We start from the raw sequence: 26,993 nt of genomic DNA, 5'->3' as shown, positions 1-26,993 counted from the left end.
CTAAGTATCAAAGGGGATTTTCTTCCTAGAGTGTGTTTTGTCCTTGATATGATGAAGTAAGTTTCTTTCTGGCCTTAACAACACAATGTAGCACTTAGGGGCAAAGATGAGGCCCAGGATCCCTGAACTGGAAGCCAAGATAGAGGAGACTTCCAGAGCCACCATGACCTTCCCCTTGGTGCTGTGGTAGACAGGGAGGAAGGTGACCCAGACACTGCAGAACACCAGCATGCTGAATGATAGGAATTTGGCCTCATTGAATGTGTCAGGCAGATTCCTGGACAAGAAAGCCATCAGGTAGCTCCCTAGGGCCAAGAATCCCAGGTATCCAAGGATGCCATGGAAAGCAATAGCTGAGCCCTTGTTACACATGACGATGATGTGTTCATGTTCAGAGTGAGCATCTGTGTCAACAAATGGAGGAGAGGTCGCCAGCCATATTCCAGAGAGAAGAAGTTGGATTGTGGTGCAGAGTGGAATGATGATGTTAGGAGTCCTTGATATCATTAACCTTCTCATCATACTTCCCAGAGCAGTGACCTTGAAGGCCATGACTACAGTTACAGTTTTGGCCAATACAGTAGAAAGAGCCACAGTGAACAGAAGTCCAAATGTGTTCTGCTGAAGGATACAGGTGGCTGTGTTGGGATGGCCAATGAAGAGTAAAGGACAGAGAAAACAGAAGGTCAGAGTGATCAGCAGGATGTAACTAAGAGCCCGATTATTGGCCTTGACAATGGGAGTATCTCTATGCTTCACAAAGACCCCAAGGACAATTGCTGTGAGTGAGGAGAGGCCCAGGGACATGGAGGTGAGTGCCTTTCCCAAGGGATCATCATAGTTCAGAAAGGTCACAGTCTTCTGGAAGCAGTGGTTCTTCTCTGTGTTTGCATAGTGACTCTCTGGACACTTCATACACTGATCCATATCTGGTAGAAATGAATGTAATCAAAAGCACATGCTCAGGTTGTCCTTTTAACCTCCCCAGGCAATCTCCAGCCACCAGTTCATTGAACCATCTCCCTTAGCTTGAGGCACAAATACTTTCTGGATAAATATTCTGAAGTCATAGATCCATTCTACTTCCTAAGTTACACAGCCCTAATGCTTCTTTCTCTGTTATATGCACATGCACCTGTGCATGTACACACACACACACATGCACACACACACACACACACACACACACACACACACACACACACACACTCACACATTTGACTTATATGATATTGTTTGGTTTTGATTCCTTAGGGTACTGAATTACATTTCTTGAATCTAGTTTGGATCTGATAACAATATTTATAAACTAAATCTGTGTCCTTAATAGGACATGAGACTTCAGTATGACTGAGAGAGTGTCCTTTGCAAACCTTTTAAAATGTTGTACTCAAATATGCCTGAAATGTATCTATATTCACAAAGTCCATTGTGTCACACAATTTGTTCATTCTTTGAAATGCCCTGTATTTTAACATTTACAAGGATGAAGCACTTCAACAGTGAAAACATTTCATGATTGTTTAATTCGCTTTCTATTGATACATCCTTTTAGTAGATTATCAAATTTATTTTCCATAGAGTCAACTTTCTCTTTGTGAATATTATGTTTTTCTTTCTGTATTCTTTAGCTCTCCTACAGTCTTCATTTTATTAAATCACACTTTCACTATATTTTCATTCATCTCTCCACCATTACCTCCCCCCTCCTTTCTTCAGTGTATTAATTTTGCTCTTCCTGTCATTGCTTATACTGAAAGTTTCATAAATAGGCTGTAACGTCTTGTTTATTAAAGGCATATGACATATAAACCATTAAATCACTTTATGTTGGATTAAACATTTCCTTTTAGAGACACGTTTCACTTACTTAACAGTATTTGTCAACTAATAATTGATTCAGTTTTAAAGTGTCTAACATTTGTGTATTAATCCATCCCTAATATTACAGAGTTTTATAAAAACTAGTTCTTAACGTATACATGTAGGATTTGTTTGTGGTAGTGGAAATATTCCTTCATTATGTGAATGCTCAAGCTCTTAAACCAAACACATATCCAATGTGAATATTCAAGTTAACTATGGGCACTGTATCTTATCTTTCTAAATCTATTCAGATCCTAACAAAATCTGAATCACCTTAATATTATTATGAAAGTATTACAAATATAAATAAAATCACATTTAGAACATCTCTATTATAAAGTTGACACCTGTAAATATGAGTTTTTTCCATGTGATAATTATGAATTATTATTCAGGGATAAATAAACAGTACCATTAGTAATATAGTTGCCAATTATTGTGAATCATTTCTGCTTCCATCTTCCTGTTCCATACACACAAAGATATCAATGCTCCTTCTCACATGCTCTGGATTTAGTGTCTTTGTTTTGCTCCCTGAATTTATTGTGCCACCAGGTTTCTCTGTTTTGTTAATACTGGCCTTAAAATGATGATCTTTACACTTAATTGTCCCAAGTTTCTGTAACTACAGGTAGATGAACTATGCCTGGCTTATTCACTTCATTTCTTTTAAGCAAACTACTCATGTGCCATGTTTTGAAATTTCAATTACTTGTCACAAAAACTATTTCTCAACTTGGGCATTTTATGGATAACAATACTCATATTAATGTTTGTGAATTATAAGCCTGTGAATAGTGCTACTAATGATAATTTCACATTCTTCCCACTTTGGAAAACTCCATCATGTAGCTGAGATTCATCATAAATTTTCCATAGTGATGAACTTCTATAATGATGAATTAATACATTCAACTTATTAATTAATGTGCAAGTACTTATTGTCACTCTTCTTGTGAACAGAACATTTTGTTATATCCAGTACTGTACTCTGTGAATTTTCTAGGCTTTTACAGACCTTAAGTCTCACCATGTGGTTAATTGTTTGAAAGAGAATGACCACCACAGGCTCATGCATTTGAATGTTTGGTTCCCAGTAAGTAGAACTATTTGGGAAGGATCAGGTGATGAGGCCTTGATGGAGTAAGTGTGGTCTTGGTGAAGGATGTGTGTCACTGGTGATGATGGGCTTTGAGGTTTCAAAAGTGTTTCAATCTCACACTCTCCATGCCTCCTACCTGTGGATCATGATGTAAAACTCTCAGCAACTAGTGCAGTGCCATGCCTGTCACCTTCCTGCCATGATCAAACTGGTCTAACCCTCAGAAACTTTACCCCAACAAGATGCCTTCTTTATAGAGATGTCTTAATTGTGGTGTTTCTTCACAGCACTAAAACAGTGAATAAAATACTAAGTTTACTGCATACTGATACATAATCTTGACTTTATTGTATAACATGTTGTTTATTGTAGAGGTGGAAGAGGTGTTGCAGGTGTTATAAAGGAGGAAGAAAACAGAGGAGAAAACATGTTCATTATAGGACTGTAAAAATTTAGTTTTGCTGGATGGCAAATACACACACACACACACACACACACACACACACACACACACACACACACACACAGTCTTTCTCATGTACTGTGTTTCCAGATTCATGATGGGCATTATATATTTAGAAATACAAAAAGGAAAAGTCTTGACTCCTGATTATGATCAAAATATGATTTAAAAATCATGAAGAGATGGTACTGTGTGTTCAAGGTCATTGTGCAGCAAAGCCTACCACTCTGGTGTGGGAAGAGTTTTCTGTAGGCAGCCGTGCTTACAATGGATCAAGATCATAAAGCACATCATAATTTCTGTGTCAAGACTGTGTTATTTCAGGGAAAATATGATGACCTATAACTTGTGATTAACTAACATAAAAAAGAAGAGAATTATCTCTAAATTCACTTAGAGGTGTAAATTTGCTTAGATACTGCAGAGGTGGACTGGTGGAAACATCCTTGGCGTGAATGATATTTACCAGTCTCATTGGAAATCTCATTCTGTGGGCAAGGTGTGCAGTCAAAGCAACAGGCAGCCTTGCCTTCCTGGGGGGTCTTCCTGAATCCAGAACCACAGCTCTCACTGCATACAGACTGAGGATTCTGAGAAAAATGAAATAAATGTTAGGAAATGCTCAGGATTTAATTGAATCTCTAAACCTAGAGGGCTTTAATATATAACATTAATTTGGTAATTTAGATATTTGCAAATGAAGGTGATTGTGCTGTTACTACTAGGGTAAGTCATACACAGGGTCGTGTGGTCAATGGTTGGTAGGAAGGCCACAAAGGTTTTCTAGTTAAATCTGAGCTTGCTTTACACAGTAGGGGTGCATGAGGCAATGGCTTGACCATGTGCAAGGTCTCCAGGTGTTTGGGATGGCCTACACTTGACTGTGCTAGGGGAGGGGACTTTTGTCTCACCCCTGGGCATTTTTCAATAAATATTTTTCTTTTATAATTAATTTAATTTTATATATCAGCCACAAATTCCCCTGTCCTCCCTTCTCCTACCCCCCAACCTTCCCCCACAATCCACCCCCCATTCTCACCTCCTCCAAGGCAAGGTCTTCGCTGGGGATTAAGCCCAGCCTGGTAGGTTCAGTTGAAGCAGGTCCAGTCCCCTCCTTGGTGTGAGACACCAAGGCTAAGCAAAGTATCTCAGCATAGGCCCTAGGTTCCAAAAAGCCAGCTCATGCACCAAGGACAGTTCCCGGTCCCACTGCCTGGGGGCCTCCTAAATAGTTCAAGCTAATCAGCTGTCTTACTTATCCAGAGGGCCTGGTCCAGTTCCATGGGGGCTCCTCAGCTATTGGTTCACAGTTCATGTGTTTCCATTAGTTTGGCATTTTGTCCCTGTGCTTTTTCCAATCATGGTCCTGACATCTCTTGCTCATATAATCCCTCTTCTCTCTTGCCGGTTTGACTCCTGGAGCTCCAGCTGGGGCTTGGCCATGGATCTCTGCATCTTCTTCCACCAGTCACTGGATGAGAGTTCTATCCTGACAGTTAGGGTGTTCGGCCATCCAATCACCAGAGCAGGTCAACTCAGGCACTCTCTCGACCATTGCCTGTAGTCTACAGTGGAGGTATCTTTGTGGATTTCTGGGGCCCTTTCTAACACTCTGCTTCTTTCAATTCCCATGGGGTCTTCATTTATCATAGTGTCTCTTTCCTTGTTCTCCCACTCTGTTCCTGATCCAGCTGGAATCTCCCGCTCCCCTAAGCTCTCTTTCTGCCAACCCTTGCCCTCCATTAATACCCCTCAATCACAGTTTGCTCACGTAGATCTCATCCATTACACTGTCACTGGGCAATCCCTGAGTCTTTCTTAGGGTCCTCTTTACTAGGTAGCCTCCCTGGATTTGTGAGTTGCAGTCTGGTTATCCTTTGCTTTGCATCTAGTATCCACCTATGAGTGAATACATACTGTGTTTGTCTTTCTGAGTCTGGGTTACCTTACTCAGGATGATATTTTCTAGTTCCATCCATTTGCCTGCAAACCTCATGATGTTGTTGTTTTTCTCAGCTGAGTCATACTCCATTGTGTATATGTACCATATTTTCTTTATCCATTCTTCAATTGAAGGGTATCTAGGTTGTTTCCAGGTTCTGGCTATTACAAATAATGCTGCTATGAACATAGTTGAGCATGTGTACTTGTGGTATGATTGAGCATTCCTTGGGTATATGCCCAAGAGTGGTATAGCTGGGCCTTGAGGAGGACTGATTCCCAATTTTCTGAGAAACTGCCATACTGATTTCCAAAGTGCTGTACAAGTTTGCATTACCACCAACAGAGGAGGAGTGTTCCCCTTGCTCCACATCCTCTCCAGCATAAGTTGTCTTCAGTGTTTTTGATCTTAGCCATTCTGATAGTTGTAAGGTGGTATCTCAGAGTCATTTTGATTTGCATTTCCCTGATGACTAAGGATGTTGAACAATTCCTTAAATGTCTTTCAGCCATTTGAGATTCTTCTGTAGAAAATTCTGTTTAGCTCTATAGCCCATTTTTTAATTGGACTGTTAGGTATTTTGATGTCTAGTTTCTTGAGTTCTTTTTATATTCTGGATATTAGTCCTCTGTCAGATGTGGGGTTGGTGCAGATCTTTTCCCATTCTGTATGCTGTCATTTTGTCTTACTGACCGTGTTCTTTGCCCTACAAATCTTCTCAGTTTCAAGAGATCCCATTTATTTATTAATTGTTTCTCTCAGTGTCTGTGCTACTGTTGTTTATATTTATGAAGTGATCTCCAGTGTCAAATATGTTCAAGATTACTTTCTACTTTCTCTTCTATCAGGTTCAGAGTAACTGGATTTATGTTGAGGTCTTTGATCCACTTGGACTTAAGTTTTGTGCATGGTGACAGATATGAATTTATTTGCAGTCTTCTACATGTTGATATCCAGTTATGCCAGCACCATTTGTTGAAGATGCTTTCTTTTTTCCATTATACAATTTTGGCTTCTTTGTCAAAAATCATATGTTCATAGGTATGCGGATTAATGTCAGGGTCTTCAGTTCGGTTCCATTGGTCCACATGTTGGTTTTTATGCCAGTACCAAGCTGTTTTTATTACTGTAGCTCTAGTAAAGCTTGAAGTCAAAGATTGTGATGCCTCCAGAGGTTGTTTCATTATACAGGATTCTTTTGGCTATCCTGGATTTTTTTGTTTTTCCATATGAAGTTGAGTGTTGTTCTTTCCAAGTCTGTAAGAATTGTGTTGGTATTTTGATGGGGATTGCATTGAATATGTAGATTGCTTTTGGTAAGATTGCCATTTTTACTATGTTAATCCTACCTATCCATGAGCATGGGAGATCTTTCCATTTTCTGACATCTTCTTCAATTTCATTTTTCAGGGACTTAAAGTTCTTGTCATATAGGTCCTTCACTTGCTTAGTTAGTGTTACCCCAAGGTATTTTATATCATTTGTGGCTATTGTAAATGGTTTAAAAAGCCCTTTAGTGAGACATAAGGGGTGTTGTGTTTGAACCCAGACCCTCCTGAAGCGATCCTATGTTTTCTATCTGTCTCTCTATATGTATACTTCTATATACAACCTCCTCATTTCTCCCTACTCAAGAGTTTCCTGGGGTAATAAGAGTGAGCTGATCTCCCTCAGGTTGGTATAGCATTCAGAGTCTCTGTGGAAACCAGTCTTTGAGCATTAATGTGAGTGGCTTTTTAGATGAGGTTGCTTGAGGTAAGAAGGCTTTCCCTAAGTGGATGTCCCCAGTTAATTGTCTGTGGTCCAAGAAGGAGTGGAAAGGTGGAAGGAATGTGGACAGCAGCAGTCAGTGGTCTCTACCCCCTGGTTGTGGATGCAATGTGACCAGCTGCCTCCACCTCCTAAAGACATGGCTTCCTGAGTGAAATGGAATACACCTGCAAATTGTAAGCCAAGGAAAATCTACCTACATGTTTTTGATAGGTAACATTTTTGAAACATTAACAACAAAAAATCCACAATTCTCATCATGTTTCTTTTGTCGTTGCAGAGTCCTAAGTGGAAAAGACCAACTTTTCCAAAATTCGTGGACCTAAAATTTTGAAGATGGAATTAAAAATCTGTCTCCTGTCAGGTGATCTGTGACAGTGGCAGAAAGCATGTTAGTGTTTCTGTTACTGCAAAACACATTGACAAAAATAAATTTGAGGATGAAAGGATTTAATTCACCTTATAGCTTACAGTCCATTAACCAGGGAAGTCAGGGCAGAAACTCAAGGCAGAAATATGGATGTAGGAACTGATTCAGAGACCATGGAGTAGTACTTCTTACATGCTTGCTTATGCCTTGCTTAGTCTGTTTCTTAGCACCCAGGAGCACCTGCCCAGGGTTGGCACTACCCATAGTGAGCTAGATCTTCTCCTATCAGCCAATGTAAAAACAGTGCAGCACAAGAGTGCTCACAGGCAAACCTAGTGAAGCCATTTTCTCTATTGAGGTTCCTTTTTCTCAAATGACTCTATATAATAGTGAGCTGACATAAAATTAGCCAAGACAGCATATTAAAATAAATATTGTTTTTATCATATGAAATAAACAAAGAAGTGTAAAAACAATGTGTATATCCAGCAGAATTATGTAATAAGACTATACATTATATTAGTGGTCATTATGTGTATATATACAGGTCTCAACAGAGCAAGGAAGATTCATGAACTCAGAAATATACTTTGTTATTTACATAGAGGTCAAGGCATGAGATAACATCCAACCCACCTCTGTAAATCCTGTGGGCCATTGTATCATGTGCTCAGATAAAGACAGCTGTTGACTCTGGGGAAGATTTGGAGAAAATGTTCCTATTTTCACACTTAGCCCAAGACCTTTTGGGAAATTCCAAAAATTGAGAATGTCATAGTCTACATCTAGTTTCCTCTTCCAGCCCAGAACCACATGGTCACCAGCAGGATTGGTATATCTGATGTTCCTGAGAAAAGGTTGAATCTAAAAGAGATGCATGATGCTATGGTAAACAGGTCTCAGGAAGGTGCAACTAAGCCAGAATTAGTTATAGTCTCCTCCTGACTTTGCTTTCTGATGTTAATAGAAACTTTAACATGGGTATTAATGATATTGAGCAAATGATGTCCTTGGAGAATAGAAACATCATTATTTTTCTAAAATGTCAATCGGTATTAGGAGGAAATTTAGAACCAAGCACATAAGGAAAGTGGATTCAGACAAATCATAGTATCTTTGAAAAGATAAACACATGTAAGAACATTTCAAAACCATTCCAATTATCATGGTATAAAAACCAATATTTTTAAGTTTAAAGAGTTAGTATAGGTGAAAACATACATAATATAAGCATTCTATTGGTTATTAATTACGTATATCTTCTGTTTCTGGTGTGAGATATGTACAGGGATTTTTTTATTTGAATATTTTTACCATGTGATGATTGTGAGGCTTCTTAGACTACAACTCAGTATGGACACTAAACAGCTTTCCCCCTTGCGTCAGGCACCTATTCATCACAGACATTGATGGCTATGATTTTAGTATTCACTGAGGAGTGAACAAGTTCAGTGTTCCCTGTGGATTTTGACAATATATTATATGATCCATAATATCTAGTTTGCATGCCTTTATAAACACTAAGAACATCACACTGTTGATACTCCATTGCTATGTAAGTGACATTACCTTCCAGGGGAAGAATACCACCTCTTTTCCATTTTCCAGTGATTGATTTTGTAATTGATTAAAAATCATCTCATGCAGACTGTGGGCCACAGCATACACAGCATTGTACACATTGTAACTCTCTTCACTCATGGCCATATCAAATATGTTCCCTGGCAAAAATCCCAAGGAGGCATTAGGCAAACAGTTATCCACAATTTTACAGTCTTTCCTCAAATAAGAGCAATTGAAGAATGAGTGCCATAATACATGAAGATAAACGTCTTCTGGATATTTAGAAGGATTGGCTGTCTGGATAAAATCTGTAAAATTATTAATCTCCTCATTATGGTGTGAAAAAATAAGGGTCCCATGCAATGCATCTAATAGGAAATAGTCATCAATTTCTGAATGATCCCATTGTGAATTCAGGACCCAGACTTTCCATGTGACTAACTTCTGCTTTATATTTACTATTAAGCTTAAGAGAGAATCAGTGTCCCCATAAATAATAATCACATTTGCTGATGATTCCAGGATCTGCACCTGATTTTTCCAGGATGTAGTCAGAAATGAACCCCTGATTACTCGGATCATTTCCACAAATGCTATGCAGACTCCATATTTCTCCAGCTCACTTCTCAAATCTGACAGAATCTGGGCACCTTTGTCATCATCTATGATGAACAGCCCAACCCAGTTCCAGTGGAAATGAAGCATCAATGATACAATGCCAAGTGTGAGAGATGTGTCCTTGGGGGCCACCTGGTACAGTGAAGAAAACTGTCCTTGTTCACTCAGGGTAGTATCAAAAGGCCCAAAACTAAGCTGTAGGGAGAAACAACCAGAAAGAACATTGTCATAAAAATCAGCTCAGTTCTACAGCAATGGTTTAAAGCCTTTAGGACAATCCTGCTTTGAAGTTCAAATCTGTCTTCCTATAGTTTTATGAGAACAGTACAATGATGTTCTTCTGTCAGCTCAGCAGCTGCACATGAATCTACTGATACTTTAATTACTGTCTTCATCGCCACAGCCCCACAGTCAGTGCCCCAACAGCCATGCAGGCTGCAGCCTGGAGGGGCTTCCAGTCCCCTGGCCTGGGTACATGGTGGCTCCTCTATGTAGGTTTAAACTAAGTCTCTATCATTTTATTATCAACAATGACTGAGAATGCGAGGGTGAAAACCTGTTAAATCATAGAGACCAAAGAGCATCCGTCTGACCTTCCTGTTTGAATGGAGACCCAGAAATAGACATGTCTCTCCATTTGTCCCAAAGAAAACAAGGAACCAAATTCCATGTCCCTCCCTACCCCTTCCTGTGCTGTCTCTCTATCTGTATTCCTGATTCATCAGAACACTCTATGGCTAATTTCATGCAACTATTTGCAGGCTCTGCCCCACTGAACCAAGGTTGATTTTACTTAATTAATGCATACACACTACAGTGTGATTAATATCCTGCAGAAATACAGACAACATTTAGAGGTTTAATAGTGGTGTGTCTACTCCACCCTTCCTTCCCCTTCTCTGTATTCTAGGCTATACAAATACAGATGTGTGAACTGTGTTGACTTTATTTCCCTATCCATGAAGAGTTACTCAAGCTTGCCCTCTTGTCCTCACAGACAGCTGAAATATCACCAAGCAGAGCTGACATCATGTCTTATCCCATCACCTTCTCTCACCTGTGGAAATTTGTAAAGATCCAGCAGTGTCGCTATGTATTCAGATATTGCCCAAGATGGTCCTGTAAGTACAGCAGCTGACATGATCTCTCTTGCACATCTGTAGTTAGGGATGCTATAGTCAGTGCCTGAAAGTGAGGCAAAAAGAGCTGCCAGAGTGCGCCTTCGACTATTTGGGACATTATGGATCTCAAATCCCAGGGATGTATTAGGTAAAAGATAGGGATTGCTATTGATTTCCTCAATGGCAAACATCATGGCCAAAATACATTGGTAGTTCCTCAACTTTAATCTGCACAGAAGGTAGAACATTATTTAGGAGGAAGATTCACACCACACAACACATAACATATATTCAAGCAAACTGAAAATAGATTTTTTTTCATACAACATATTCTAATTACAGTATCCCCTCCACCAACTCCTCCAGGTTCCCCCTAACTCCCCTCCAGCTCAAATCCACATCCTTTCTTTCTCCCTCTTATTAGAAAACAAACAGGTATTGAAAAATAGTGATAAATCCATATAAAAACAAACAAGCAAACAAACAGAAGAAAAAATCCATTGAAAATGGAACAAGAAACACAAGAGAGGAAAAGACATAATCTTCATACACAGAAAATCATGAAAACAAGAAATCAGAAACAATAATTATGCACAAAAGTCATGTAATCTTAAAAATTTAAAGTTCACAAATGCCATTGAGTGTGTTTCTTTATTTCCCATCTACTACTGAACGCGGGGCCTTCCCTTAAGAATTGTTTGTATACCCAACGAGATTCCCTTGAAGAAAACTAGCTATTGTATTTGCAACTGGGTTCGGGATGGAGGCTTATGACAAGTTGGAGTTGGCTTCTGAATTAAAGATGAGGGCTTGTGTCCACTTCCCCTCTCAGTGCTGGCAACCCATCTGTCTTAGTGGTGCAGGCCCTGTGCATCCTTCCCAGTCTCTTGAGTTCATATGTGTATCAGTCCTGCTGTGTTGACAAGGTCGTGTTTCCTCAGTGTCTCTGACTCTTTTTTTTTTTTTGGTTTTTTTCAAGACAAAGTTTCTCTGTGTAGCTTTGCGCCTTTCCTGGAACTCACTTGATAGCCCAGGATGGCCTCGAACTCACAGAGATCTGCCTGGCTCTGCCTCTGGAGTACTGGGATTAAAGGCGTGCACCACCACCGCCCGACTCACTTTCTCTCTTTACATCTTTCCGTCTCCTCTTTTTTTCGGGTTCCCTGAGCCCTGAGTGAATGGACTTTAAGAAGACATCTCATTTAGGACTGGGTGTTCCATGACTGAAGAGAACCTCTTTGATGATAACTGAGTGACACAATGATCTATGAATATAACAGAATATCCTTAGGAGACATTACATTGCTACATTTCTTTAGCAAAACTATAGTATTTGGTTTCCCCCTGGTTCCATGGCCTATATTGTCTCAAGTTCTTGACAATCTGAGATGTGTTGGTTTCCATCTCATGGAGTGACCCTAAAATCCAATCAGATATTGGTTGTTTAGTCCCACAAGCTTTGAGCCATTTTGCACTAGTATATCTTTCAGACAGGACATCGTTATAGATGGAAGGGTCTATAGTTAGGTTGGTGTTTACCTTTCTCCTTTGGTAGCATGCAGCCTGCTTTTCAGTACCACGTACACAGTGTATAGGAGCAAAGACTCTAGGTAGGCACTAGCTCAACTTTTCCATGTTCAATGAGTCCTATAGTGTCGTCTTCAGCAATAGAGCTTTACCATCAATTTGTGGAGAGCAGCCAATAACTTTGGCAATAGCCTGGATTTTTTGGGCATTTCCATGAGGCCTGTTTTGCTGACAACTGGCCTATCCCCAAACTGGAAGTTTTATTTGGTGGTGAGATATTATTGTGTTGGGGCTTTGTCTTCTTTGTTATTTGGTGATTCCCTTGGTATTTCATTCATATATGTATGTAGTTTAAGAACCTTCTACTGTATTAAGTGTCAATATGACTTAGGAGGCTCTTTGTTTTATTTCTTTAGAACTATGTAAAACCCTGAGTGTGAACTTCTCCATGACTTGAGCCCTAGGAGGGTGAGCCAAATTTCAGTTGCCTTATATTTTGATGTATTCTGTCCATGGGTTTTGATAAGGTCTTCAGACCTCTAAAATTCAACTTTCAATCTGCACAACCACAAAAAACAGAATGTTTCTTGATCAAGTCACTAGTTACTAAAAAACTGCTTAATTCAGGAGCATCCAGGCCATTCAGTGTGTCTGAACAACAATTGACATTTCAATAACAATTCATTTTTATGTGTGTTGTGTGATATGTGTATATATTTCTCTGTAGTTTGTGTGCATTCACATGATTCTAACCAGGGAAAACTTTAAATGGGAGTTGTTGTCTTCATCTGTATTTAATAACAGGTCATTTGTGGCACATAAACTTGGAATTTTCCTACTTCTACCCTTCATTTCTCCCAAAAAATAGGTTTACACATGTGCACTGCAATGCTCCCACCCATTGTTTTGCTTTTGAGACCTGCAAAATAAACTAAGTTCTTATATTTACACTGCAAGCATGTTACCTTCTGATCGATTTACTCATTCTCTTAATATTAGACACTAGTGAGGAAAATAACTTGCACTCTTTATCCACCAAATTTCCACACACATTGAAGAATATTATGACATTTCACAAGAATAATATAATATTTGGAAAGATTTGTTTCATTAAGTTTGTATTTTATACATAGTTCTTTGATTTGTGTGCCCAAGTTCATTCCCATGGTGACATGCATTTAGTGATTCATATAAATGAAATGTTATTTTCTTCATATTGCTTGGTACTGTTGAAAAGGAGATAACACCTTAAACTTATGTGATAAGAAAACAGGCTTTATTCTATTTGTCCCTATTTTCTCCTAGACTGTCATCATGAAGTCATGTTGGATTTTTGTTAGAGGCCTTACTCCATTTACCCAGATGACTCCTTTTTTTCCATTCTTTAGTGTGTTTACATGGTGTTACATTCATTGATTTAGAGATGGTGAACCAGACTGGCATCCACTGGATGAGGCTATCATGACCATGGTGTATAATCATTTTTGTATGTTCTTGAGTTCCGTTTTCAAGCATTTTATTTTTTCTATTTTCATAAGTGGTTGCCCTTTAATTTTTCTTCATTTTATAGCAGGGTGTTTGTATGTTTTTGAAATTAGGATAATACCACCTTCCCAAAAGAAGTGTTCTTTCTTTGTCTATTTTGTATAATAGTTTGAGAAATATTAATGTTAGCTCTTCTTTGAAGGCCTGGTAGAATTGGGCACTGACTATCTCTGACTTGTGATTTTTTTTAAATTGTGATTTTTTTTAGCTAATATTTTAATCTCACTGGAGGTTATATGTCTACTTGAACTATTAACTTCATTTATATTTAATATTGGTAGGTTATATGTTTATTTTCAAATGCATCTATTTCCATAATTTTTCTAATTTATAGAATATATGTTTTATAATTTATTCTTTTGATTCTCTGAATTTCCTCAATGTCTGTCTGTGGTAATTTGTCCCCTCCCATCTCTAATTTTATTTATTTGAATTCTCTATACTTTTTTGTCCATTTGACTAACATGCCATTGATCTTAGTATTGGCTTCATTTATTCTTTCTATTGATTTTTTCATTTCTGGTTCATTAGTTTTTGCCCTGATTTTGACCTTTATGAGTGTTGATTGTTCTTATATTTTTAAATGTTTCAGGTATCTCCTAAAGTCATTAATTTGTGATCTCTCAAAGTTTTTTTTTATGGATCCACAGTTTCATAAACTTTCCTCTTGTGGCAGCTGTCACTGTTTTCCACAGGTTTTGATATGTTATGATTTAATTTCCATTCAATTCTAGGAATGTCAATGTCCATCTAGATTTCTTCCTTCAGTCAGTTATGGTTTACTTTTGTGCAACTTGACCTTCATGATTTTGTGTTCTTTCTTTTTTGTTGTATATATCCTGATTTAGTCCATATTGTCTGACAGCATGCAGGATGTGCTTTAAATTTTCCTGTACATTAGAGACTTGCTTTTACCCTAATATGTAGTCTATTTTAGAGAAAATTCCATGGGCTACAGAGAAGAATGTATATTCTTTAGTTTTTGGTTAGAATGTTCTATAGATACATGTTAAGTCTATTTGATTTTGCAGAAGTCCATATATAAAGGATTACAAAAGAAACTTCCTATGTTAAAAAATTAATAGTAATAGTTAATATACAGGACCAAGAACGGACTTGGAAAGTGACAAAGAGAATGATCAAGTCATCTTTAAAGAGGGGCCCATTAGAATAGTAACAGATTCCTTCAGTAGAGACTACAAAGCCAGAAGAGACTGGGCTTATAAATTCTACAAGTCATGAAACAGCACTGATACTACCTCAAACTACTGTACCCAGAAAAACTATCAATCATAATGAAAGAGAAAGGTACACTTTTCAAGATAAAAATTGGTTGAAGAAATTATGACCACTAAATCAATTTTTCAAACGGCAAATGAAAGAATAGTTAGGACTGAAGCAAAGAATAAGCATATTCAAGATGGCTTAGGGAAAAATGAAGGTAGAAATGAGAAAGACCAAGTCATATTTGAAGAGGGACCCATCAGAATAGCAACAGATTTCCACAAGGGAACTCCTATACCTGATAAACACCTTCAGCAATGTGGCTGAATACAAGATTAACTCAAAAAATTAGTAGCCCTCCTATATACAAGGACAAATGGACTGAGAAAGAAATCAGGGAAATAATACCCTTCAAAATATCCACAGGTAATATAAAATACCTTGGGATAACTCTAACTAAGCATTCAAGCATTTGAAAGACAAGATTAAAAACTACAAGTCTTAGAAGAAAAAAAATTTAAAAGATATCAGAAGATGGAAAGATCTCCCATACTTTTGAATGGGTAAGATCAACATAGTAAAAATGGCCATTTCACCAAAAGCAATCTACAGATTCAATTTAAATACCCTTCAAAATTTCAAAACAATTCTTTATAGACCTTGAAAGAACAATGCTGAATTTTATATGGAAGAACAACAACAATAAAAAACCAAGCATAACTAAAGCAGTCCTGTACAATAAGAGAACTTCCAGAGATACCACTACAACTGATTTCAAGTGATACTATGAGGTGTAGTAATAAAAACTGCATGGTATTGGCATAAAAACAGACAGAATAATCAATGGACTCTAATTGAAGCCCCAGACATAAATCCACTCACTCTTGGACACTTGATTTTTCATGTAGAATCCAGAAAGACACAATGAAAAAAGACAGCATCTTCAACAAATGACACTGGTCTAACTAAATGTCTGCACATAGAAGAGTGCAAATTGATCCACATTTATCACCCTGGCCAATGTTCTAATCCAAGTATATCAGTGACCTCAAAATAAAACCAGGCACACTGAACCTAACAGAAGAGAAAGTGCTTAATAGCCTTGAATGCATTGGCAGAGATGACTTCCCGAACAGAACACCAATTGCTAGTCCTGGCACTAAGATCAACAATTAGTATATGAGACCTCATGGAACTGAAAAGTTTCTCTGATGCAAAGAATTCAATCAATAGGACAAAATTGCAGCCTATAGAATGGGAAAAGATTTTCAGTAACTCTACTTCAGATAGAGGACTAATGTCCAAAATATATAAGGAAGTCAAAAAACTGGACATCAACAAACCAAATAATCCAATTAAAAAGTGGGGTACAGAGCCAAATTGAGAATTAACTGAAGAAGAACATGAAATTGTTGAAGACAATTAAAGAAATGTTCAACATCCTTAGCCAGCAGGAAAATGCAAATCAAGATGATTTGGAGATTCCATCTTAACAGTGTCAGAATGGCTAAGATCAATAACACAAGTGATAGCTCATGATGGCAATAATGTGGAACAGGGGAAACACTCCTTAATTGATGGTGGGAGTGTAATCGTGTATGGCAACTATGGAAATCAATATGGCAGTTCCCCATAAAACTGGGAATCAACCACCTCAAAACCCAGGTATACCAATCTGGGGTGTGTTCCCAAAGGACACTGCATTCTACCATAAGGATACTTGCTCAACTATGTTCATTGTTCCTTTATTCATAATAGCCAGAAGTTGGAAACAATATAGATGTCCCTCAACCAAAAATGGATAAAAAAAATTGGTATATTTATGTGCTGTGGAATGTCATAAACTTACAGTACATTTATGCAATGGAGTAATATTCAGCTGTTAGAAAAGAATGACATCATGAAATTTGTAGGCAAATGTATGGAACTAGAAAAAAAATCATCCTTTTGTGAGGCAACTCAAACCCAGAAAGACAAACATGATATGTACTCACTTATAGGTGGATATTCGCTGTTAAGTAAATGATAATTAGGCCACAATCCATAGACCCAGAAGTCTAAGTACAAGAAGGGCTCTAAGTGGGACACATGGATCTATCAGGGAAGGGGAAATTGAATACATTTTCTGGGTGGACAAGGGGTGAGGGGTAGAGGTGGGCATCGGAACAGGAGGGATCAGGTTCAAGGGTAGGATATAGGGAGAGAATACTGGGAGAGATGACTGGAATTGGGGGGCATTTGTGGGAAACCTAGTCTAGTAGAAGCTCCCAGGATTTTTTTATTTTATTTTTTTATTTTGCAATACAATTCAGTTCTGCTTATCAGCCATGGATTCCCTTGCTCTCCCCCCTCCCGCCCCCCTCACCTTCCCCCAAGCTCACCCCCCATTCCCACCTCCTCCAGGGCAAAGCCTCCCCCAAGGACTGAGATCAACCTGGTAGACTCAGTCCAGGCAGGTCTAGTCCCTTCCTCCCAGGCCGAGCCAAGCGACCCTGCATAAGGCCCAGGTTTCAAACAGCCAACTCATGCAATGAGCACAGGACCCGGTCCCACTGCCTGGATGCCTCCCAAACAGATCAAGCCAATCAACCCTCTCACCCATTCAGAGGGCTTGATCCAGTTGGGGGCCCCTCAGCCATTGGTTCATAGTTCATGTGTTTCCATTTGTTTGGCTATTTGTCCCTGTGCTTTATCCAACCTTGATCTCAACAATTCTCGCTCATATAAACCCTCCCCTTTCTTGCTAATTGGACTCCCAGAGCTCCACCCGGGGCCCAGCCATGGATCTCTGCATCAAGATCCCTCAGTCGTTGGATGGGGTTTCTAGCATGACAATTAGGGTGTTTGGTCATCTCATCACCAGAGTAGGTCAGTTCCGGCTGTCTCTCGACCATTGCCAGCAGTCTGTTGTGGGCGTATCTTTGTGGATTTCTGGGGGCCTCTCTAGCACTTTGCTTCTTCCTATTCTCATGTGGTCTTCATTTACCATGGTCTCCTATTCCTTATTCTCCCTCTCTGTTGTTGATCCAGATGGGATCTCCCGCTCCCCCAAGCTCTCTTTCCCACGCCCCTCTCCCTTCATTACCCCCACTCACATCCAGGTTGTTCATGTAGAACTCATCTATTTCTCTGTCATTTGGTGATCCTGTGTCTTTCTTAGGGTCCTGTTTTCCAGGTAGCCTCCCTGGTGATGTGAGTAGCAGTCCAGTCATCCTTGTTCCACATCTAGTATCCTCCTATGAGTGAGTACATACCATATTTGTCTTTTTGAGTCCAGGTTACCTTGCAAATAGATCCATATCTATCACCGTGCACAAAACTTAAGTCCAAGTGGATCAAGGACCTCAACATAAATCCAGCTACTCTGATCCTGCTAGAAGAGAAAGTAAGAAGTAGTCTTGAATGCATTGGCATAGGAGATCACTTCCTAAATATAACACCAGTAGCACAGACACTGAAACAATCAATCAATGGGACCTCTTGAAACTGAGAAGCTTTTGTAGAGCAAAGGATACGGTCAACAAGGCAAAGCGACAGCCTACAGAATGGGAAAAGGTCTTCACCAACCCCACATCTGACAGAGGATTTATATCCAGAATATATAAGAAACTCAAGAAATTAGACATCAAAATGCCCAACAGTCCAATTAAGAAATGGGCTATAGAACTAAACAGAGAATTCTCAACAGAGGAAACTCAAATGGCTGAAAGACATTTAAGGAATTGCTCAACATCCCTAATCATCAGGGAAATGCAAATCAAAACAACTCTGAGATACCACCTTACGCCTGTCAGAATGGCTAAGATCAAAAACACTGAAGACACCTTATGCTGGAGAGGATGTGGAGCTAGGGGAACTCTCCTCCACTGCTGGTGGGAATTCAAGCTTGTACAACCACTCTGGAAATCAATATGGTGCTTTGTTAGAAAATTGGGAAACAATCTCCCCCAAGATCCAGCTATACCACTCTTGGGCATATACCCAAGGAATGCTCAACCACACCATAAGAGCACTTGTTCAGCTATGTTCATATCGGCATTGTTTGTAATAGCCAGAACCTGAAAACAACCTAGATGCCCTTCAACTGAAGACTGGATAAACAAAATGTGGTACATATGCACAATGGAATACTACTCAGCAGAGAAAAACAATGACATCATGAGGTTTGCAGACAAATGGATGAATCTAGAAAAAATCATCCTGAGTGAGGTAACACAGACTCAGGAAGGCTCCCAGGATTTTTTGAAGGTGACAATAGGAAGACTCTTAGTAATGGAGGAGATGGGTCTGAACAGTCCATGTTCAGTAACCAGGCAAGTCTTCTAGTGTTGGGATTGGAACACCAACCCAGCCACCAAACCTTCGTCTTACAATGTGTCTTGCCATCTAGATGTGCTGAGGCAGTGGAGACACAGAACTGACAGACTAGACAACTAATGACTTGTTTAATTTGAGGCCCAAGCCATGAGACAGAGCCTATGCCTGACACTGTCTAGATGACTTGGAACTGGAGGCTGGATAGACCAAAGACTTAGGAAGGAACAAAATCAATAAAATGATTCTTAATGATATTCTGCTATATTCACAGATGGTGCCTGACCCAATTATGATCAGAGAGTCCTTTGCTGACAGCTGATGGGAGCAGATACAGAGACCTACAGCCAAATACTAGTCAGAGAGGGAGCCCAAATTGGAGATTTCCATTGGGTCCCCCCTCCCCTTGGAGTTAGGGAACTCCACGGAAGAAGGGGAGGAAGAATTGGAGGAATCAAAGGGGTTGAGACCACCAGGAAAACAGGTCCACAGAGTCAAGTATATCAAGGATCACATGAGTTCACAGAGACCTATGCAGCAATCTCGGAGCTTATATGGGTCTGCGCTAGGTCCTCTACCTATATATGATGGTTGTTAGCTTGCTGTTTTTATGGTACCCCTAACAGTGGGAGTGGGTGCCTTTGACTCTTTCATTTGCTCTTGGGACACTTTTCCTCCTACTGAGTTGCCTCTCCTGGCCTTGATATGAGAGTATGTGCTTAGTCTTATTCTATCTTGTTATGTACTGTTGGGCTGAAATCCCTGGGAGGCCTGCTGTTTTCTGAAGGGAAATGGATGAAGAGAGGATCTGGAGGAGAGGGAAAGAGGAGAAGTGGGTGCAGTGAAAGGAGAGAAAACTGCAGTCAGGATGTACTAAAAATAAAAAAAATTAGACCATCCCTCAAATCTAAGCAGTCACAAATATCTTAAAATGTGACAAAACAGACATCCAACAAAATCTGTTCAGAAGAGACAGTGAAGTGTCCTTTCTACTCATTAAAGGAAAAATCCAACAAAAGGGTGTAACAATTCTAATCAAAAAGACATCAAATACAGGATTCCCCAACTTCACTGATGAAACAGTCTTAGATTTAAAAGCACTGATCAACCTCAGCCCAGAGATGGTGCTTGACTTAAATACCCAACTTTCAACAACAGACAGGTAACATGAAACAAAAGACTAAAATGAGAAATTCTGAAGTTAAATGACATCATAAGTTAGTTTTACCTCTACATTCAACACACCCTGTGCACTTGCAATCCTCACGATAGATGACATATTTACAGAAAGCACTATTTGAATCTTCTACAATAAAGCTACCACTTTATTGCAGGCATCACCATCCCTGACCTCAAGCTTTACTATAGAGTTATAGTATTAAAAACAGCTTGGTACTGGCATGAAAACTGACATGTGGACCAATGGAATCTAATTGAAGACCCTGTCATTAACGCACACACTTCTGAACACATGATTTTTGACAAGGAGCCAAAACTGTAAAACGGAAAAAAGGAAGCTTCTTCAACAAATGATGCTGGAATTACTGGATGTCAACACAAAGACCACAAATAGATCCATATCTATCACCATGCACAAAACTCAAGTCCAAGTGGATTAAAGACCTTAATATAAAACACATTACACTAAACTTAATAGAAGAAAAAGTAGAGAGTAGCCTTGAACACATTGTCACAGGAGACCACTTGCTAAATATAAAACCAGTGGTACAGACACTGAGCGAAACAATTAATATGTGGGACCTCCTGAAACTGAGAAGCTTCTGTAAGGCAAACGACACAGTCAATAAGACAAAACGTCAACCTACAGAATGGGAAAAGATCTTCACCAACCCCACATCTGACAGAGGGCTGATCTTCAAAATACATAAAGAACTCAAGAAACTAGTAAACAAAATAATGAACAAACCAATTAAAAACTGGGCTACAGAGCTTAACAGAGAATTCTCAGTGGAAGAATCTCAAATGGCCAAAAGACATTTAATGAATTGCTCAACATCTTTAGTTATCAGGGAGACGCAAATCAAAATGACTCTGAGATATCATCTCACACCTGTCAGAATGGATAAGATAAAAAAAACACTGAAGACAACTTATGTTGGAGAGGATGTGGAGCAAGGAGAACACTCTTACACTGTTGGTGTGAGTGCAAATTTATACAGCCACTTTGGAAATCAGTATTATGGTTTCTCAGAAAATTGGGAATCAATCTTCCTCAAGACCCAGCTCTATCACTCTTAGCCATATACCCAAGAAATGCTCAATCATACCACAAGGACACATGCTCAACTATGTTCACAGCAACATTATTCACAATAGCCAGAATCTGTAAAAAATCTAAATGACCCTCAAATGAAGAATTGATTAAGAAAGGTGGTATATATACACAATGGAGTACTACTCAGTAGAGAAAAATAATGACATCATGAAATTTGCAAGCAAATGGATGGAACTAGAAAATATCATCTTGAGTGAGGTAACGCAGACTCAGAAGGACAAACACAGTATGTACTCACTCATAAGTGGATACCAGACATAATGCAAAGGATAACCAGACTATAACCCAAAACTCCAGAGAAGCTACCTAAGAAGGAAGACACAGAGAGGGATCCATGGATTGCCCTGGGAAGGGGAAATAGATGAGATCTCCATGAGTAAACTGGATGAATGGTGGGCAATGGAGGGTAGGGGATCGGGGATAAGAACATAAGGGGATGGGATGGTTGAGCTGGAACAGTGATGGAGTGGGAAAGCAAAGAAAGAGATACCATGATAGATGGAGACATCATGGTGATGGAGAGAATCTGGGTGCTAGGGAAGCTCCCAGGAATCCTCAAGGATGACCCCATCTTAGACTACTAGAAATAATGGAGAGGTTGCATGAACTGAACTGGCTTACCTCAGTGATCAGATTGGTGAATACCCTAACTGTCATCACAGAGCTTTTTTCCAGTAACTGATAGAAGCAGATGCAGAGATCCACAAGAAAACACCAGGGAGGGCTCCAAGAGTCCAGTCAAAGAGAGTGAAGAGGCATTCTATGAGCAAATGCATTGCATCAAGATTGTGATAGGGAAACCTGCAAAGATGACCAAACCAAACTGGTGGGAACTCATGAAATTTGGGTCAATAGCTGTGGAGCCTGCATAGGACGGGGCTAGGACCTCTGCATATCAAGAGAGTTATGTAGCTTGATCTGTTTAAGGGACCCCCTGGCAATAGGATCAGAATCCATCCCTGGTGTATGAGCAGACTTTTTGGAGCACACTGCCTATGATGGGACACCTCACACAGACTAGAGGCAGGGAGAGTGACTTGAATTTGCCTCTACTAAATGTACCTCCCCATGGGAGGCCTTTCCTTCTTGTAGGAGGGAATCATGCTGGGTGGGGAGGGGGAAGCGGAAGGGTGGGAGGAGGGAAGAGGGGAATCTTTAATTGGTATGTAAAATAAATTTTAAAAGGAAAGTATTTTGTCCACTATGCATAGAGCAGCCTTCAATAACTCACTCACATGAAACAATACTTTTAAAATGTCTTCAAAATATGAGCATTCTGGCCCAGAAACCTTCTATTTTCTACTAACCAATGGGCTATGAGGCTTAAAAATTTGAGCAGAATCTTTTAATACAAAATATACTAGTTTACAAGCTTTTTTACATCCAAAGAGAACATATAATATAAATAAGGACTCCTTTACACTTATATTCACTATTTACACAACAATGCAAAACTAAATGGGATGATAGTTCTCCATCTCAGTGTGAGCACAGAGGCTTAGAACTTGGCATTTTGTTCTCCTGGGAACCAAGACACAAACACACTCTGGGCAACTCAAAAGGCATATATATATCCTCCCCAAATATTATTATGTATGAAATTTTCACTGCAAAGTACTTATAAACTATGTTTTTATTAGTTCTACTAGTAAAGTAAGAGAATCTAAAAAGATATTTCTCAAAGAGAATTCAATATATTTATTTGCATGTTCTAGAATTTCTATGTAGACCATGCTTGCCTTGAAAACATAGATTGACCTGTCTGTGTCTTACAAATGCTCAGTTTAAAGGCATGAACTACCATAATGTCCAGTAAGATTCTTTGTTCTGATAGCATATGACTTATCATAAAATGGACAATTAAAGAAAAAAAAAAGACGTTTTTAGCCGGGCGGTGGTGGAGCACTCCCTTAATCCCAGCACTCGGGAGGCAGAGGCACATGGATCTCTGTGAGTTCAAGGCCAGCCTGGGCTACAGAGTGAGTTCCAGGAAAGGTGCAAAGCTACAGAGAAACCCTGTCTTGAAAAACAAAAAAAATGGAAAAATAATATCACTAAAATTGAAATGAAGAACATGTTAAATTGTATAGTTAAATTGCTGCACATTATTACATATGACAAATCATTATTCTCTACCCCATAGTGACATATGAATATGTATAAATATTACTGATATCTAAGATAATGCAAACATTAAAGAAATTAGTGCCATTAGTTTTAGAACCAAGAAGGAAAGCTGTGTCATATCTGAAAAATATACTTTTGAAAACTTAAAAATATACCTTGTAAAACTAAAAGTTTATGTTATTTTACACCTTCAGTATGACATATTATAAATGTTTAGAATAAATATTACATCATAAAAATTTTTCAAATAAGCAGTAAACAGATATTTATGCCTCTCAATTTAAAAAAAACAAAAGATGGAAAATATCCACAGCAAGACAGAAAAAAATCTTAAATTTCTGACTTTTCATATTCTTCTAATACATAAATTGTCTCAAGTTATTAATGTACAAATGCACATATAAGTGACAAAATGCAACTTGGAAATAGCTAAGTCAGCTGTATTTTTAAGTCAGTGTTAAGGAAAAGCACTTGCATACAAAGTGAGAGAAAATGTCATTATTACTTTTTGTAGGAAAATTAATCACAATGAATAAAAGATTCTATAGTTTGCATAATCATGTGCTTTTGTAGGTTGATATGGTTTAATCAAATGGTAGACATACTTTACACCTATTAGACACTATTCTCTACCTATCAAATATTCATTTACCATCTTCCTAATTTGAACAACAAAGTATAATCCAAGTAGAAAATTAGACCACAAAATATTAGTGTCATAGAAAATAGTGTTTGCTGCACAACTTACGGTCTTTTGTAGTTATGGTCATTAAGATAAATATATTTATGCAGCCACAATGAGGAAATTTAACTGGAGAAAGACAACAATCTCTCTTTCAAATTGCACACATGGTTTCTCACACCTATGTAAAAAATTTTATCAAAAGCATGAAATCAGCTGTGAGCCTTGAAGTATATATCCTTGCATGTGTCTCACACTCTATGAAAAGTATAAATTGAAAATGGCTTGTCTAATCAAATATGTTAATTGCTTATTGCTTTTATAAGTTTATTTTAGTTTCTTTTTTACTTCATAAGATATCAAATCACATTGACACAGCACTCTCTTCTTGTACATATTAGGCAAGCCAGCCATACAGAGCTCATTTAATTACATGTGTGATCTTTGCATGCATGGGGTTGCTGCTGTACAACCTGAAGAGGGACTCAGGCTGATGCAGAGAGGTGCCTGAGCTACTGAGATTGGAAAGCAGAGGAGAAGAGGAGGAACAGGGAGGAACAGGGACACAATCTGCTGTAAAGCAGAAGAGTCTCCTTCTAGCATGCAGGATCAAATGTCTGAGAGATCATACAGAGGTGTAACCTTACATGAAGCAAGCAACAATTCCTAGAGCCAGTAGACTCATCTACAGAATATTTTATCTAGATGCCAACTTTTAAATTTCCCCAGCTGCCTTCAGTAGGTCCATTTCAGAGTAAAGCATATTACAATATTCTTCATGTCAAATGACATAACACACTTGAACATTTGTCCTGTTTCACTGCTGAATTGATGATTTACTCCACAGTCACATTTTAGCAGACAGTAATGTCATAGAAAAATATCCATCCTCAGTCCTATGTTTATTTTAGGTGATTTACCACCAATTGCCACCAACCTAATTCCCGAATATATATTTCCATGTTGCCTTTGTTGAGTTCAGACTTGAGTTAAGCTGCATTTCTCATTTTCAAATATTTGTTGTGTGGTTACCTATAGCTATGAACATGTCAGTCTGGGATAAAACACACCTGACTTCTTTTAAACCCCAACACACATGACTGTTTCTCTTATCAGGACCTAAGATACTCAAGCAGACTTGTCAGACACTATGTCTTAATCTTGCATCTTTGAGAATGCCTAGAAAAATCTTTCAGAAGCCCCATTGCAGTCAATGTGTGCACAGAAACACATTCATAGCAACGATCAAAAACACATTGGATATATATGCAGGAAACAGGAAAACATCTTAAGTTATCAAAGAATATACATACTAATATCAGATAAAAGAATCTGAGACAGATGAAGGCTATTCTAAATCAGAGAGTAGGTTCCAGTGTCTAATGCTGACATACCTGGTCCCAAATCTTCATCAACAAACACTGACAAATTGTCACTCCAGCATCATACAAGGAAACTGCTGACATTAACATCAGTGATATCATCCCTTCTCACAGGGACACAGCTAGATTTTAGAGTCCCCTCAAACAGTCTGTCAGTCCTCTATTATATAATCTTTCTCTTGCAGAGCTATCATTGCAAACATCCAAATCCTAAGAAGTTACAGGCATGGCAGAGACTATGGGGGAAATTCCCAGTGTCTACTGTGGAAAAGGAAAAGAATAAAACCCAAATTCCTTCTTCCATTTTGAAAAACCAGATGAGTCACTAGGAAGACAGCACTGCAGAAAGATCTAAGAATGGAAGAGAGGAAACTCCTTAATGGGGTAAAGAGGGAATAATAATGCATGAATCTGGATTTCACCTAAGGCATATGAATCCCAAACCTTGAAAAGGAATAAATGAATAAAGGACTCACTCAATCATATAATCTCTGCTAAATACAGTCATTCTCCTTTCAACTGTTTTGTTGATTGGGTAGGCATTAAAAGCAGGGAAAAATCCAACAATCACCACATTTCCTTTACCAGTTAAACGATAGTTGATTCTGACTAAGCACTCACTGCTGCTTCTGTAGGAGCACACGAGAATAGGAATCTGCAGAAGGGAAGAGATGAAAATCCAAGAGAACAGCATTTTAACAAAGTGTCTGGCCCTTCCTGAGTAAGATAAGGTGGACTCTGCAAGGTCCAGCATGTATGTACATACCTCATGTGTGTATAAGTGTTTGCTTATAATTTTATTGATGACTGCAGCTATCCCTTGAATCATCCCAAGTCCTTTCTGACAGAGGTCTTCACTCCCCTGTGGAATTATCCAATAATTTCTTCCCTCAGGCATTGAATCTGAGGCCCTGCTTTCAGAATAACAAGCAATATGCACAAATATAGCTTTTAGGATTTTCTCCAGCCACAGGCAGTATTTCATCCAAGACCACAGAGAACCAGTCCCTAGACATGAAATTGTCTTAGTGGATTCTGCCACAAGTGTGAACCAAGAGACTGCTCATGGGAAAGCCATTTC

General features: G+C 38.8%; 1 protein-coding gene across 1 annotated transcript; it reads right to left on the bottom strand.

Moving 5' to 3' along the window:
- Window positions 1-26,606, bottom strand: LOC128124278 (vomeronasal type-2 receptor 116-like). The gene is made up of 6 exons (XM_052760444.1): window positions 26,389-26,606; window positions 10,752-11,043; window positions 9,083-9,889; window positions 8,150-8,377; window positions 3,898-4,021; window positions 1-929 (listed from the first exon to the last, which is right to left on the bottom strand). The coding sequence occupies exons 1-6, from the start codon at window positions 26,604-26,606 to the stop codon at window positions 1-3; spliced, it is 2,598 nt and encodes an 865-aa protein (XP_052616404.1).
- Between the last annotated feature and the right edge of the window lie 387 nt (window positions 26,607-26,993).

Source organism: Peromyscus californicus, unplaced genomic scaffold, assembly GCF_007827085.1.
Source record: "Peromyscus californicus insignis strain IS unplaced genomic scaffold, ASM782708v3 Scaffold_4__1_contigs__length_199733344, whole genome shotgun sequence".
Taxonomy (NCBI): domain Eukaryota; kingdom Metazoa; phylum Chordata; class Mammalia; order Rodentia; family Cricetidae; genus Peromyscus; species Peromyscus californicus.
This window is presented reverse-complemented; position numbering and strand designations above follow the sequence as displayed.

Excerpts from the sequence above, each read along its gene's own strand:
- LOC128124278 (XM_052760444.1), bottom strand. The coding sequence starts at position 26,606 with ATGCTGTTCTCTTGGATTTTCATCTCTTCCCTTCTGCAGATTCCTATT. Across the intron at positions 4,022-8,149 it reads GGCCCACAGGATTTACAGAG|AATCCTCAGTCTGTATGCAG; the intron begins GTGGGTTGGATG and ends CATTTTTCTCAG. Across the intron at positions 930-3,897 it reads TGAGATTTCCAATGAGACTG|ATATGGATCAGTGTATGAAG; the intron begins GTAAATATCATT and ends CATTTCTACCAG.